Consider the following 15,134-nt stretch of genomic DNA (forward strand, 5'->3'; position numbering starts at 1 on the left):
TCATATTATTAACAGCCTCGGGATTACGAACACTCGATGCGAAATCGCAAAACGAACCGTAGACAAACTCGATGCGAATACGTATCGAAGCCAAAAAGTGATTACGAACTGGGTTCGAGTAGACTGTCTGAAAATGATCGGCAATCATCGTATTTTTGAACCTACGGGATAATATTTCGAACAAATGGAATGATTTGCACGTTATATGCCAAGGAATTTCTCTCATTAATCTCAATAATTATTATAGAATATAAAATAAAGTTTTTATTACATATTTAATTATTATAAACGTTTATTTTATATTCTAAGGATGATTCAGTGATAACGTATACCTAGATATATAAATATATGATTTTCGAACTTAAGCAGACTTTGAGATTAATGGCCAGGGAAAGATGGGAGACGTTATATAAACATATTGCTAAAGTTCGTAATAGTCACTGCTAACTACCTATTCCCTTCATCGAATTCTGTCTTAGAGCATTCCTTATCTTACCTTTTCGCCATTAAATCTTACTCTGCATATAATATTAGAAGGATAAAAATTAATCATGGACGTTTCCTTCACATCTTTTTAAAATAGGAATAAGTATTAGAGAACTCCTGTCAGTGTAATGAGTGTAATAACACCTCACTGGGAGATTTAAACAATATATTTTTTGAATGTTCAAAACATGAGAATTATTATCAAAATCGTATAATTTAAATATCGTTTTATTAACTATTTACATTATTTTTAAATTGAAGAAATCAAAGTATGAAGTAAGTAGGTTATATCGTTATGTATTCACTTTTCTTAATTTTTATACTTGGACCGGCAAGAGAGAAAGCGTTATAGGAGATCAGCGATCTATCAGAGAGAGATAGATAGTTCGAGTTGGCAACTCGACAGGGTCGTAGGTATCGAGCAGTGCCTTCGAGTTGACTCGTATCGACAACGTAGGGAAAGAGGTTTCATAATCACTCCCTACGGTAAAACATGGCGGAAACGATGAGTATCGAGTGTACATAATCCGGGTCCAGGTCTCTATGATCGTACTTAACCATATACAAATATGTGGTGGATTCGACAAATATTTAAAATATCTCGATAAAATTTTTATGGGGTTCACAATTTTCACTTTATTTTTTTTTAAGATGTTGCTGCTATAAGAATGCCACATGTCCATTTTCAATAAAAAATCTCTAAGAGTTTTCGATATATGAAAACAAATCGATTTTCATTTTGTAACTTCAAAGGGCTGTAACTTTTTTTGTGTGCACTATCGTATATAGGTAAGTGAAGTTCACTCAACCTATTTTTGACCAAAGAATCTGTGGTATAATTTATGACCAATCTTTTCGGGACACCCTGTATATCGATTAATTATCTTGGTTATTAATATTCTTTAAAGAGTATCGATATCGATTCAAATGGAGTATAGGAAACTAAAGTGCATTGTAGGTTGATTAAAAAACCGAACACTGGTTTTTTTAACATGTTATAACCGCCAGGTCTATCGGATAGCAGGTCGATGGGACGAGCGGTTGACCGCACTTCACTTCGCCGTGATGAATGCGAGTTCAGTCCCCAGCCAGGTCAACGGAAAACAAAAAGGCTATTGGGATAACACTTTTCTTCTCGTGTCATGTATCCCATGCGCATAATGGTGTAAAATCTGGAGATTGGAGAGCACGGTAGTAGTAGAACAAATCTTACCATAATATGTATAAGCGAGTTATATTGCGTCTGTCCGATTGAGCATGGTGTGGGTATGCATGTGTATGTGTGATGTTCTTCCTCTTCCTCCTCTTTATAAGCAATTCTACTTGTTCATTGGCTGATTGATACCTCTATGGAAGGTTGCCACTCCATCTTTTGCGCGGTCGGCCGATACTTCTTCTGCCGATTGGTGATTTATGTCTTCCTATTTTGACCACACGATTTTGAGCCATCGGTTACGATGTAGGGTGAGAGTTGGACACTGATCTCTGATACATTCGAAATAAACAATGGACTAAAACAGGGAGATACACTTTCACCACAACTCTTCAACCTAGCTCTGGAATATATATTCAGAAGTGCAAAAATCAAAAAGCCGGCTACAGTATGTATTTCATTAAGAAGGACCAAACCTACTGTTGGCATTTGCAGACGGTATCGATGGAATAGGTAACACCAGATTAAGGATAAATGAAACTTTCGTCAAGTTCGAGAAGGAAGCAGAGAAGATGGGGCTCGTCATCAATGAAAATAAAATGAAATACGGTATGCCGCAAAATAAACAGTACTGAAATTCGTATGCCTCTAATTTGAATGTGTCATGCGCCAAAATGTACTGAGTGGTTTCAGAATGTCGTTATAACGTATGTGAATGTCGTGATAATGTTAGGTGCTTCAGAATGGTTCTCAGTTTGGCAGAAAAAATTTTTATTTTAAAAGTTTTTATTTTAAAAATTTAAAAAGTATTTTCGGTCATACGGAAAAGGTCACGAAAACGGTCCAAACTTAAAATCAACAATAGTTTCAGCAGGACGGGACAACCTGTCGCACTGCCAGGGAGTCTCTTCAAATACTGCGCTTTCATTTTGGTATTTGCCACTCACCAGAACTAACGCCACCAGATGCGTACATATGGGCAATGCTGAAGGAGTCAGACAAATTCACCATCCGCCATTTCGGAATTCCGGACTAGAATTAAAGATGTTTTCGTGCCAGAGGCAGTAGCAGATCTAGAAATTTGCCTTGGAAGGGGAAATTTGCGTTTGGGGGAACTTCCAATGAAAAACCAAGCAAAAGACATAAAAAGATAAACTCAGATTACATAAAAGACATAAATAATAACTTATAGGCATTAAGTTCCCTTAATATTCCTAACTAGCGTGTTTATTGGGGTGAATTTGTCTTTCTGTGGTTTCGGTTTCATATTAGCTAATATATTTTTATGTTTGAACAATTTTTTTCTTTAATTTTGGGCATTGTTAGGGGGGAAATTTCCTCATTTTTGCTTCCCGTAGATCCGCTACTGGCTAGAGGGCATCTTTAAAATCTGTTTTATCGGGAACGTGCGTGGTCGTGAATAATGTTTGCAAGGCTATATCACGTGTACTAGATATATAGGGTGAGGCAGATAACTGGCCTATTAGAAATATATCGAGAACTAAAGGCAACAAAATTATGAAAATTGGAGTGAAGGGGTTTTGAAGAGTGATCTATTTAATGAAAATATTTTCACCTATTTGCTACTTCCGGTTATACCGGAAGTTGCTTATAACTTCGTTTTTTTTTAAAGGGACGCCCTGTATATTTTTACATTTTTGGATTATCCTCGATGTCTTCTGTCTTAAAGTATGATGTTTTGTAATATTATACAGGGTAGTTTAAAAGATAATTACGTTTATTTCTAAATTTCGTAGCAACATTCACACCCTGTAGAATTGTAGCAGTTTGACAAAAAAACTCTGTTTATGTTTAAATGGTTTTTAATATAGTCTACTATTGTTAAGAATTGTTAGTATAGCTACTTTTTTAATTTTAGTATACAGGGTTAGTCGAAACTTGCAAAGAGTATTTTCTGAGTTTTCTTAAATGGAACACCCTATATTTTAGTATTTTAATGAAATGATATTTTGATACTTTTTTATTTATTAAGCATTCCCTATACCTAACTTCTTTTATTTGTGCTTAATTGTTAATTGAACCAAGAATCTTAATTACGTAGTTATTTTGATAGCTCAACCATTATTGCTAATTTTAAGGATCAGTCTAGATTAATATGTATTCATTTCCGAAAAATTATTTGTGATTGAATATTTTCACGGCCAACCTAATAAAATTTCACGTATTTTTTGTTACAATTAATATTTGGCTTGAATCACCCATAACTTACAATTTAAAGCAGTTAGGTATAGGGAATGGTTAGAAAATAAAAAAGTACCATAAAATATCATTCCCTTACAATACTAAAATACTGGGTGTTCCATTTAAGAAAACTCAGAAAATACTCATTCCGAGTTTCGCCCAACCCTGTATACTAAAATTAAAAAATTAGCTATACTAACAATTAATAACAATAATAGACTATATTAAAAACCATTTGAACGTAAATAGAGTTTTCGATGTCAAACTAATACAATTCTACAGGGTGTGAATGTTGCTACGAAATTAAGAAAAAAACGTAATTATCTTTTAAACTACCCTGTATAATATTACAAAACCTAATATTTTAAGAAAGAAGATATCGAGGATAATCCAAAAATGTAAAAATATACAGGGTGTCCCATTTAAGAAAACGAATTTATAAGCAACTTCCGGTATAACCGGAAGTAGCAAATAGATGACAATATTTTCATTAAATAGATCACTCTTCAAAACCCCTTTATTCCGATTTTCATAATCCTCTTGCCTTTAGTTCTCGAGATATTTCTAATAGGACTTTTATCTGCCTCACCCTGTATAAATAATCATAAACATTTCAATATTCATTTCAGTACTGTTTATTTTGCCGCATACTGTATATGAATATGAGCCGCAATACCTAAAGCAGAGACAGAATCGGTCAGAACATCACCATCGATGACTTTGAGCGCGTTAGAGAATTTAAGTAGGTATCTTGGAACAACGATAACTGAAGACAATAACGGATCACAAGAAATAAACAATAGGAAACAAGCCGGCACCAGATGTCTTTATGCCCTTCAAAACCTCATTAAATCGAAACAACTAACAAGACTTACAAAGATGAGCTGTATGGAAGCGAAAGGTGGACGATAACAAAGGCAAACAAAGAGAGACTACTTGTTTGGGAAAGAAAAATCCTAAGGAAAATCTTTGGACCTTAGTCTAGGCGCCAGAGGGGTCACCGTGTCCTTTTCAATTCTGATGGACAAAGTTAGCGGTTTCTTATGAATTTTTGGCTGCTGATTATGAATTTCGGGGGTGGATTTCGATCTGAGTGGTCAAAAAATTGTTATAAACAATTTAATTGTTTATAAGTTGTTTATAAGGCTCTGGCTCATAAACTAAAAGAGATAAAGAAGAATGTTTGAAATATTTGTTCGTTAATAAAAAACGAAGAAAATAGCGTTTACTAAACTTAAATCCAACAATTAGAACTCAAGATATTGTAAAATTAGTGCACAATGCAAATTGCAAATTGCAAAATAAGTATTTTTCGAAACTTTATCGATAGTAACTCGGCTTCTACGCATGGAAATGAGCCTTAGAAGATCTCATTTTAAAGCATCATTAATTGTCTTCCAAACAAAGTTTGATAAATGACTTTTTCTTCATTGGTTTTAAAGTTATACCCGTTTGAAGTTATAATTTTCTTTAAAAAAAATTGTACATTAATTTGTTTATAAGGGTTTCAAGTAAATTTGAGCTGTAAACATTTATACTTTAATTAACAATAATGATAGAATAACTCAAAAGGAATAACTTGAGCTTAAGAAAATGTTCGTAAGTTTATTTTTGGTCAATATATCGATATTTTAATGGCACTCTATGAGGCGCAACATCGGCTCACAGTCAAGTATTTTTCGACGCTTTATCGATCGTAACTCGGCTTCTACGCATGCAAATGAGCCAATATGTGATATCCATATAAAAATGGATTGAGTTATTTTGCAGCATCATCATTGCATGTAAAACGAGTATTTATGTTCTGGCGGCATACACACAATTGACGTGCCTTGATGATGCTGCAAAAGAACTAGATCCACTTTATATGGATACTATCCACTATCCACTGGATATCTATATAGATTATATCTATATCATATAGATAATTAGACTCTGAAGCCCCAGAAAGATTTAGTTTTACTGCCTACAAGAACGGAGCACCATGTAACTGTAAAAATTGCTCTAAGAACTTATGCAGATGTAAAAAAGTTAAGATTCCTTGTATATCTCAATTCAGAAGCATGAAACAAAAAGTTTTTAAAAATAGTATTAATAAATAATATCAACTTACTTTTTAGTTCTATTTCTGGAATATTAGTTTTTAATGTTTTTTTTTCTCATTTAGTACAAAAAATAGAAGACAAAGTAAATAGAATGAAAGGTGATACGAGGTACAGTATGATGATTTTAATAATAAGAATTATATTTATGATAAAATTGTATTAGGATCTTCAAAAATGAAAAATAAAGATATAACGTATATATACATAAAAATTATAATTTGCATCGAGAAGTTAGCGCGTGAACCTTAACGCGGTGAGCCGATCTTGCGCCTCAGAGCGCACTATTAAATTATCGATATCTTGGCCAAAAATAAACTTACAAACATTTTCGTAAGCTCAAAATGTTCCTTATGAGTTGTTTATAGCTTAAATTTGCTTGATGTTCCTTATGAGATGTTTATAGCTTAAATTTGCTTGAAACTGTTATAAACAAATTAATGTACAATTTTTTAAAGAAAATTATTACTTCAAATGGGTATTACTTTAAAACAAATGAAGATCAAGTAATTTAACAAAATCTTTTTTGAAGCCTATTAATAAAGCTTTAAAATGAGACCTTCTAAGGCTCATTTGCATGCGTAGAAGCCGAGTTACTATGGATAAAGTTTCGAAAAATACTTATTTTTTTAAAGTCAAAAGGCAGATATCGAGCACTGAATTTCATTAAATCTTGCCCAAGTATACTTTCGCTCACAAGAGCATCCTCAGGGGCATTTCGTCAATAAAAAGAAGGTATCCTCGAATGTCATTTTATTAATAAATAATTTTGGTGGCAAACTTAAATTAACATCTAACTAAACACTGAACAAGGGACAAAACAGATAAATTAAATTGCCAGTAGGTTCTACATTTTACAATATGGAGGCAGAATGAAGAATGATACTTATTTTGCAATTTGCATTGTGCACTAGTTTTACAATATCTTGAGTTCTAATTGTTGGATTTAAGTTTGGTAAACGTTTTTTTCTTCGTTTTTTATTGACGAACAAATTTTATTTGAAACACTCTTTATCTCTTTTAGTTTATGAGCCAGAGCGTTATAAACAATTAAATTGTTTATAACAATTTTTTGACCACTCGGATCGAAATCCACCCTTGAAATTCGTAATCAGCAGCCAAAATTCCTTAAGAAACCGTTGAGTTTGTCCATCAGAATTGAAAAGGACACGGTGACCTCTATTTGGCGCCTAGACTACCTGTAACAGGATAATATAGGATAAGAACAAATAAAGAGCTCGAAGAACTTTACCCATACTCCAACATAATAGAAGAAATAAAGTCCAGAAGACTCCAATGGGCTGGTATGGGAGGAAGTCTCAACTGGAAGAGGACCACGCAGACGCCCTTGACTCTTGTGGCGAGATAATATAGTGGGAGACCTGAAAGCTATGGGCGTGGAGAATTGGATGGAGGTTGCTCAAGACAGAGAAGAGTGGAGGCATGTTGTTGAGTCAGCTAAAACTGACGAAGGGTTGTAAGGCCACGGAGTAAGTAAGTAAATTTTGACCACACGTGTCTCCCCCATTCTGGTTATGTGGTTATTCCATTCCATGTGTGATGTTCAATCAACAAATCTATAATCGATGACATACCTGTTGTTCCTATGGTTGCTTTTATGGATCTTTTGTCTGTATTGTCATCTTTTTTTGTTTTATATCTAACAATTACAGCATGCTAAGCTTATCATACTTTCCAAAAATATGGAAATTTGCAGAAATCATAATGATCCTTAAGCCAGGCAAAGCAGCCAATGAAGTAACATCTTATCGACCCATCAGCTTACTCCCAATCGTTAGCAAAGTTTTTGAAAGATTGCTGCTACAAAGAATATACGCAGATCATGAATTCCTAACATTACTACCAGAACATCAGTTTGGTTTTCGGGAAAATCACTCTACTACACAACAAGTCCATCGAATAGTAAATGAAATATCAAAAACTCTCGAAGAAAGGAAATACTGCAACGCTGTATTCCTAGATATCTCACAAGCGTTTGACAAAGTTTGGCACAGAGGTCTGCTTTACAAAGTAAAATTAGCACTATCCAGTAACTATTTCCTCCTAATTAAATCCTACTTATCAAATAGATATTTCTCTGTAAAATTTAAAGACCAACAATCAAGTCTCTGTCCTATTAACTCCGGAGTTCCGCAAGGTAGTGTTCTCGGGCCGCTGCTTTTCTCACTCTACACAGCCGATATACCAGAGTCTCATAATACTACGATCGCTTCCTTTGCTGATGACGTAGCAATACTAGCTGTAAATGAAGATCCCATACAAGCCTCACAAGACCTGCAACACCATCTGGACATACTCAGTGAGTGGTACATAAAATGGCGAACAAAAGTAAACAAAATCATCTCAAATAACGTTTACCAACCGCCACAACACATGCCCACCTGTAAGAATGGAAAATGTACGAATACCAACAGTAACAGACGCTAAATACCTTGGCCTCCATCTTGACCAACGTCTTACTTGGAAGAAACATATCCAGACCAAAAGAAGACAGTTAGACTTGATATTCCGGCAAATGTATTGGCTCCTTGGGCGCAGATCAAAACTCAACATCTAAAACAAAATTCTTCTGTACAAAGCAATACTCAAACCTATTTGGTACTACGGACTACACCTCTGGGGCTGTGCAAAGTCAACATCACTGAATATCATCCAAAGATTTCAGTCTAAAGTTCTAAGATCAATAGTGAATGCACCATGGTACGTAAGTAATCAAACACTTAACGAAGACTTAAATATACCTTTCATCAGAGAAGAAATCCATCGAGCCACGGAGTCACAAAATAAGCGTACCATTCACCATGAAAATGAGTTAGTAAGGGAATTATTCCATAACAGCCCTGCCTCATAGATAGAACCTGGCCTCAGGACCTATTTTAAAACTTAAACATAAATGGAATAAGATAAGACATCATTGGAAATTTCTTCTTCGTGCCCAAAAGCATGGAACAAATTTACTTAATACTCTTTTACTGATGTAGATTGTAAATAAACATAATTCCATAAAAAAATATCTAACAATTAAGTTTATTTTATTTTAGAGGAAGAACTTTCTGGCAGCAAAATATACAACGCGGATATGCTACGGGACATCTATTACCGCATCCATTCTACAGGAGAAAAAGGATGTTCATCACTAGATATCAGAAAGCTTGTAGGAATAGACAAAAACACACTGCGAATGGCGTTGAAGAAACTGGTGCAGAAAAATGTCATTGATTTTAACAAGTTCGACGAAGGAAAACAGAGAAAATTCGTGTAAGTTTTTCTTAATTATAAAACTTATAGTCGAGGAAATGAAACTGAAAAAATGGCAAAACCTCGCAATTTTTTCGTCCAGCATCGATTTGTACAAAAATTTGGGATTAGGCTCATTTCACCCTCTAGTTCATTTTCTATATTGAGCCGTTGTACGCTTTTGGTTTTTTAAGGGTGAAAACTACCCCTAAAAACAACTACTTGTAAAAAATTATAAAATAACATGTTAAACTTTAATATTGTCAACATTTGGTTCTTATTAGTTACATAATGATTGTTTTATGCTTTAAGATATACTAACATAATATTTCAACCCTTAAGAACATTACAATTTTTATAAGTAGATAATCTATAGATCTATACAGAAAAAAAGTAGAATTAAAGAATTACAAAAACATTTATTTACACAAAAATACGAATTTACAAATATATAAAAATACACATACAAATAGTTTTAAGTCATCTTTCAGTATACAAACCAGTTCTGTGGTATTATACATGCATTGAAAATGTTCCATAAGCGGACTATTCGAATATTTCAAAAAAAAATGCGTTTTATAAACATAGCTCCTTTATTTTTGGCGATAAAAAGTTTTTCAAAAATGATTTTGTAGGATTTTTGAAGAGCTATATGACTGTGTAAATTAAATTCCGTAAGATCCCTTAGTTTTTAATGGCACCTATGTACGCCGTTGCTCCCGCCTGGCGGCGCTAGTGTAGTTGGGAGGTCAATGTTTTGACTATTCGTGAAGTTTGTATATGGTGTTTTTGATTACGATTTAATGAATAATAAATTATGGCCGAAATATACGAATCTTGGAGACTGTTTGTGCGTTGAAAAACGAATTGAGAAGGGATGAGAGAGTTACTGGAAAAAGGAAACACTTATCGAATGATAAACTATATTAATCATCGTCTCAATGTTTTATGTCTATAGCTCAGAGGGTATTTATTTGGTATTGATTAACTCCCCACACGAGTCTGACAATTGTATATAATATGATATGTGCTATCTGCCTTACTTTTTTTTATCAATTTAAAATTCACAATTAAGTGCGCTCAGCATTAATTTTTGTGTTTATCTTATTTAAAAATGTGATATTTTCAAAATATGGCTGCCATGACAGTTGCGCATTTGGTGTAAATTTGGTTTAAGCATGGGGTGAGCGCAGTTGATTCTGCAATGTTGTCTTATTTAAAAAAAAATTATAATTCCTTATGGAAATATAGAATGTGTTAATTTAATTAAGTATAATTATTTGGGTGTTTGTCTACGTGAAAGGCGACCTTAAATTTAAGGTGAAATTAGAAAAAATTAGGGTTAGGTTTGATCAGGTTATGTTTTAGTCACTAAAAAATATTTGAATGGTACTAGGTCATTTTAATTTTCAGTTATTAACTTATTTATATTATTTTCGAATAGGTTAGGTTTGCTCAGGTTATGTTTTAGTCATTTTAAAGCATATTTTAAAGATAATATGTCTCTAAAATGTTCAGTTATTTACTTTTTTATATTATTTTCGATGACGCTAGGTTAGGTTTGGTCAGGTTATGTTTTAGTCACTAAAAAATATTGAGAACTTGAGAAATATTTAAAATTAGTATTTCACATTTTTCTATATTATTACTTCAAATATAAATTTTTTTACGTGTTCACTCCATAAAAAGCGATTGTAGATGTGGCAACAGTGTGAATGTATATAAAATTGCATATCTTAATCCGTGCGTTTATAATAAATTTGAATCTGAATTTTATAGTGAAAAGTGAAGTATTCTATTTTTTACAGTCGAATCTGGGGGTAATACTTAATCTGTTTCAACAAAATGTTTATTGCAGATACGTGCATTTATTCTCGGCACATATTTATCCCTTCTTATTGCTACAATCCACTTTTTTCTCATCAGAATATCTTTGGGAAACCTGTGTCCTGATGTTCTCGATGAGCACAAATGCACAGCACAACATTGAGGGATTTTATTTTCTCAATCTCAAGTTTAATTTACACAGCGAAACAAATATGCAATATTTACATGGAAATAGATCGATTTTAAGTATTGACGTAAGTTGACATGACCTCCAACTACACGAGCGCCACCTACGTTGAGCTTTCCAGATTAGCTGCCATTGGGGTGGGTTTAAAGGGCTCGAATAAGGGGGTGTTTGCTCGTAAATTGAGATTTTAAACAGTTGTATCTGGCTAATTGTTCGCTGTAATGAAAATCTATATTCTATGTAATGAAGATATAATTTTAGTTATTAAAAAGCTACAATTTAGTAGTCTATCATTTTTTTCGTATCTCCAGTATTTTCGGCGATATTTTAAAGTAAAAGGTGAAAAACACGAAATTGCAAAAAATCAATCTTTCTTTGAACTCCAATTTTTCTAAAATTATGCCTTTTAAATAGGTCAGACTTCTTGGGTGTATTGACAATACAAATATAAAAGGAATTACAGAAAGGTGAAGACCAATTTTTAATTAGGAGGGTAGTTAGGGGGTTATATTCACTGATTTTTTCGTAGAGAAAATCAGGTACCGACTTTTTTTGATCATAAGTCGCTCTATTTTTATTCTAGAAATGTTTTATTATTATTCTTTGAAAGGTTTAGTTGTATACTAGAAAAAAGATAATTTTAAAGTTTTCCTCGAAAAATACAAAGTTTTCCCGTTATTGCTTTGAATATTTCAAATTATGCATTTGACGATAAAAGCTAACCTTTAACATGCCGTATCTCGGTTTGTATTGTCTTCAAGATATTATAGAAAAATAATTTGGTTTGTGTTACTAAATGATACAATTTTTTTATATGCAGTTTTTTTTTATTAAGTGCATATTTTTCGAGGTATTCTCAAAAACCCTCTAAAAGTCGATTTTTTCTTCGAAAAACTGTTACTTTTAAGCGCGAATAACACGCTAAGTAAACGTAAACGCTAGTTTTACGAAGAAAATGTAAAAAACATTTTTTTAGAACTACCATTTACATCGATTTACATGGTTAAAATGTAATTAAAAATTCCCACCCCCGAGATGGGGTGGCAACCACCCCCAAGGTTTTACAGCGGCATGATATAGAAAATGATCCTTGGACTATTCCCTACCTTCTGTGAAAATTTCAAGTAAATCCATGCTGGACGAAAAAATTGCGAGCCAAAATGCTTCATTTCCTCGACTATTAGTGCGTAATGGGAATATGAAAGAGTAAGAAAGAATTTACAGATATTGATGTCAAACGTCAACAAAAATGTATACAGTCCGTACAATATAGATACCGTTGCACGTCATTATCTACGTCAGAGATACAAGTTGACATTGTTGCCCAATTACAAAAAATTCTTGAATTCATTTTAAATCAAATATAACATATTATAATTATTGCGAAGTGGATTATACATTATACAACAAAACAAATTAATATTCAATGTTAATAAATAAAAACATTGGAAATAGAAAACAAGAAGTTATATTCTTACGTTCAAGTAAATAATAAAAACAATAAATATAATAAAACACATACTTATCCGCTCCGAGCTTCGCTGGTGCTGGTATCGTCACCTACCTACAGGATTACTAGTATAACTTTTACCGGAAATTTTCTGGAAAGAAAAAGGTGTTGCCTATACTCTGTGAGTTTCGCTGGTATGGCTGCTATCGCCATCTAACGGTTGACTAGTGTTCCTATTTCGGCCGAAATTTTAAAGAGGACAGTAGAAAAGCAAATAATAGTTGTTTCAAACTTATTATTTAATTCTTATCGTGTAATATTTACAAAGTAAGGAAGTAATTGGATTGTAATCGATAATTAATAGCAGTAAGTACAGCATTTATTATTCATTATGATTATTTTTAAGATTTTGCTTATCGTTTTGACGTTTATGTTGACAACTAATATTAGAAAAAATTTATTCTGCAAAAAACTATAATAGTTTAATATAATTATAGTATAATACTTCTTAAATATTAACTTATGAATGACAGTTAACGGCATCCTACGTTTGCTGTGATTGGTCGTTATCTTCACGCATTCAAATTTTGTTTCAGGATTGGATTGTAAAATTGAAACCGTCAAAAGTCGAGAGTGTGCTAGCTGATCCTTTAGCTCAAATTTTTCTACCGTTTTAAAATTAAAATTGTGTTTACTTACTTTTTTCTAATTGCATCAATCCATTTTTGTCGTTGAATCACCTTATGCTTAGCGACAGGAAAGTTGTAGAATACACAGTTACTATTGTAACCAGTATTTCGACACTCTTTAATACAACAACTTTCGTGGGACATTTAAAAGCTATAATATGCAACTCTTATTGCAGAACGTCAAAAAGCAAATTTCCAGTAAAGGTTTACAAACTTGTCACTACTGGCGCTCGCGAATTTTTAATTATCCCCTCTACCTACGAGCTCACAGCGTATAGTAAATAATAAAAACAAATCTAAAGTGTCAATACCTCAACTGTCAAATAAATGTTACCAATTTATGCCAAAATGTCACCTTTGTTCAATCGCAGTTAGAGTGTAATCCGAACAAGTGTGCTTTATAGAAACGCTGTATATTCTACTTATACAAATTAAATGAAACAAGTTAAGGTATGTTTCTTTAAATTTGCAGTAATAGAAATCTTCCAATATTATTTCTACGCGTATACAATAAAATATGTCTGGTGCCTGTAATTTCAGTGTACTCAGCTAATCGATTCTAAAAAGGCACACACCTACGACTTAAATATTTCATGTTGGCGTCACGTGACGTCACGCGGATGACGTGCAACGGTATCTACATTGTACGAACTCTAAGTAGCTTTGGTCGTAGGAATTATAGGGTATGGAATAGGGGGAAAGTAAAATTGTAAACAAACTTATTATCCACTCAGTTGCCAGTTTCAAAAGATACAAGTGTAATCTTTTCCTCAGATACACTAATTAAATTTCTGCGAAAAAATGTATTCCCAAACATGTTGGTTAACACCAAAATATGTAGTTATTTACAAAAATGTACTAATGTGCATACTTTTTTACATTTCTTTTTAGATCTGAATGCTTACTACGATTTATTTTGAAACTATTCCTAGCTTTGTATAATAATGCTGGCTGACGTGCAAAATACTCCCAGTAATTTGCATGTTTTATAGATCGATTTAAAGGAAATTAAGCAATCGGACTCTTTGGAGACTCAAATTGATCCATTTTTATTACTAAATCGGTTATATCTGATATAGGAGATATTTATTTTGATGTACTTTACTATTTATAAAAGGATTAAAGCAACACACACAAAAAATACAAAATAAAATAAAGAAATTATTAGAAAAAAAGCTCCTCCTATTTTTGTAAATCACTTTTTTTGTTATCCACAAGGAAGAATTTCCTGTAGCTGGCTGTATACCATTAATTACAAGTAAATTTAATGAAAAATTCGTCTTGGTAAAAGGTATATTAATTTAAAAAGCTACTAGAAGGGCTACAAATATAAAAACAAAACGTTTCCGCTCTGTAACACGGATGATGCTGTTGTTACAGAGCGAAAACTTATTGTTTTTATATTTGTAGCCCTTTTAGGGGCTTCTTAAATTAATATACCTTTTACCAAGACGAATTTTTCATTAAATTTACTTTTTTTGTTCTCCTATAATAACAGACACAACGGACTTTTGCCCAGAAGTTGGCCACCCTGTATGAAATTAGTGTAAGACATACATAATTAAATTTTGAATTTAATTATGAAACTCCAAGAGATGACTTGATACCGGGCACCAGGTACCTCTGACAGCTTTGCCGACCCAATATTCCTGTTCAGCGACCTCACAAACCCTCGAGTATGAAGATTGAACTCATTTCCATGATTATTTTCCGAGATGTGAATTTTTATTTTTTGAACACTTTGAACATTGTTTATATAGGGAGATAGTTGGTCAGCCCA

General features: G+C 32.9%; 1 protein-coding gene across 1 annotated transcript in view; it reads left to right on the forward strand.

The window, feature by feature from the left end:
* Window positions 1–15,134, forward strand: part of LOC114328978 (general transcription factor 3C polypeptide 1) — a 148,252-nt gene that overhangs the window by 29,432 nt on the left and 103,686 nt on the right. Inside the window, exon 6 of the mRNA XM_050647879.1 lies at window positions 9,006–9,222. Within this exon, the coding sequence (XP_050503836.1) occupies window positions 9,006–9,222 (217 nt within the window). The remainder of the gene's footprint in view (window positions 1–9,005; window positions 9,223–15,134) is intronic.

This window comes from Diabrotica virgifera, chromosome 3 (genome assembly GCF_917563875.1).
Source record: "Diabrotica virgifera virgifera chromosome 3, PGI_DIABVI_V3a".
Taxonomy (NCBI): Eukaryota; Metazoa; Arthropoda; class Insecta; order Coleoptera; family Chrysomelidae; genus Diabrotica; species Diabrotica virgifera.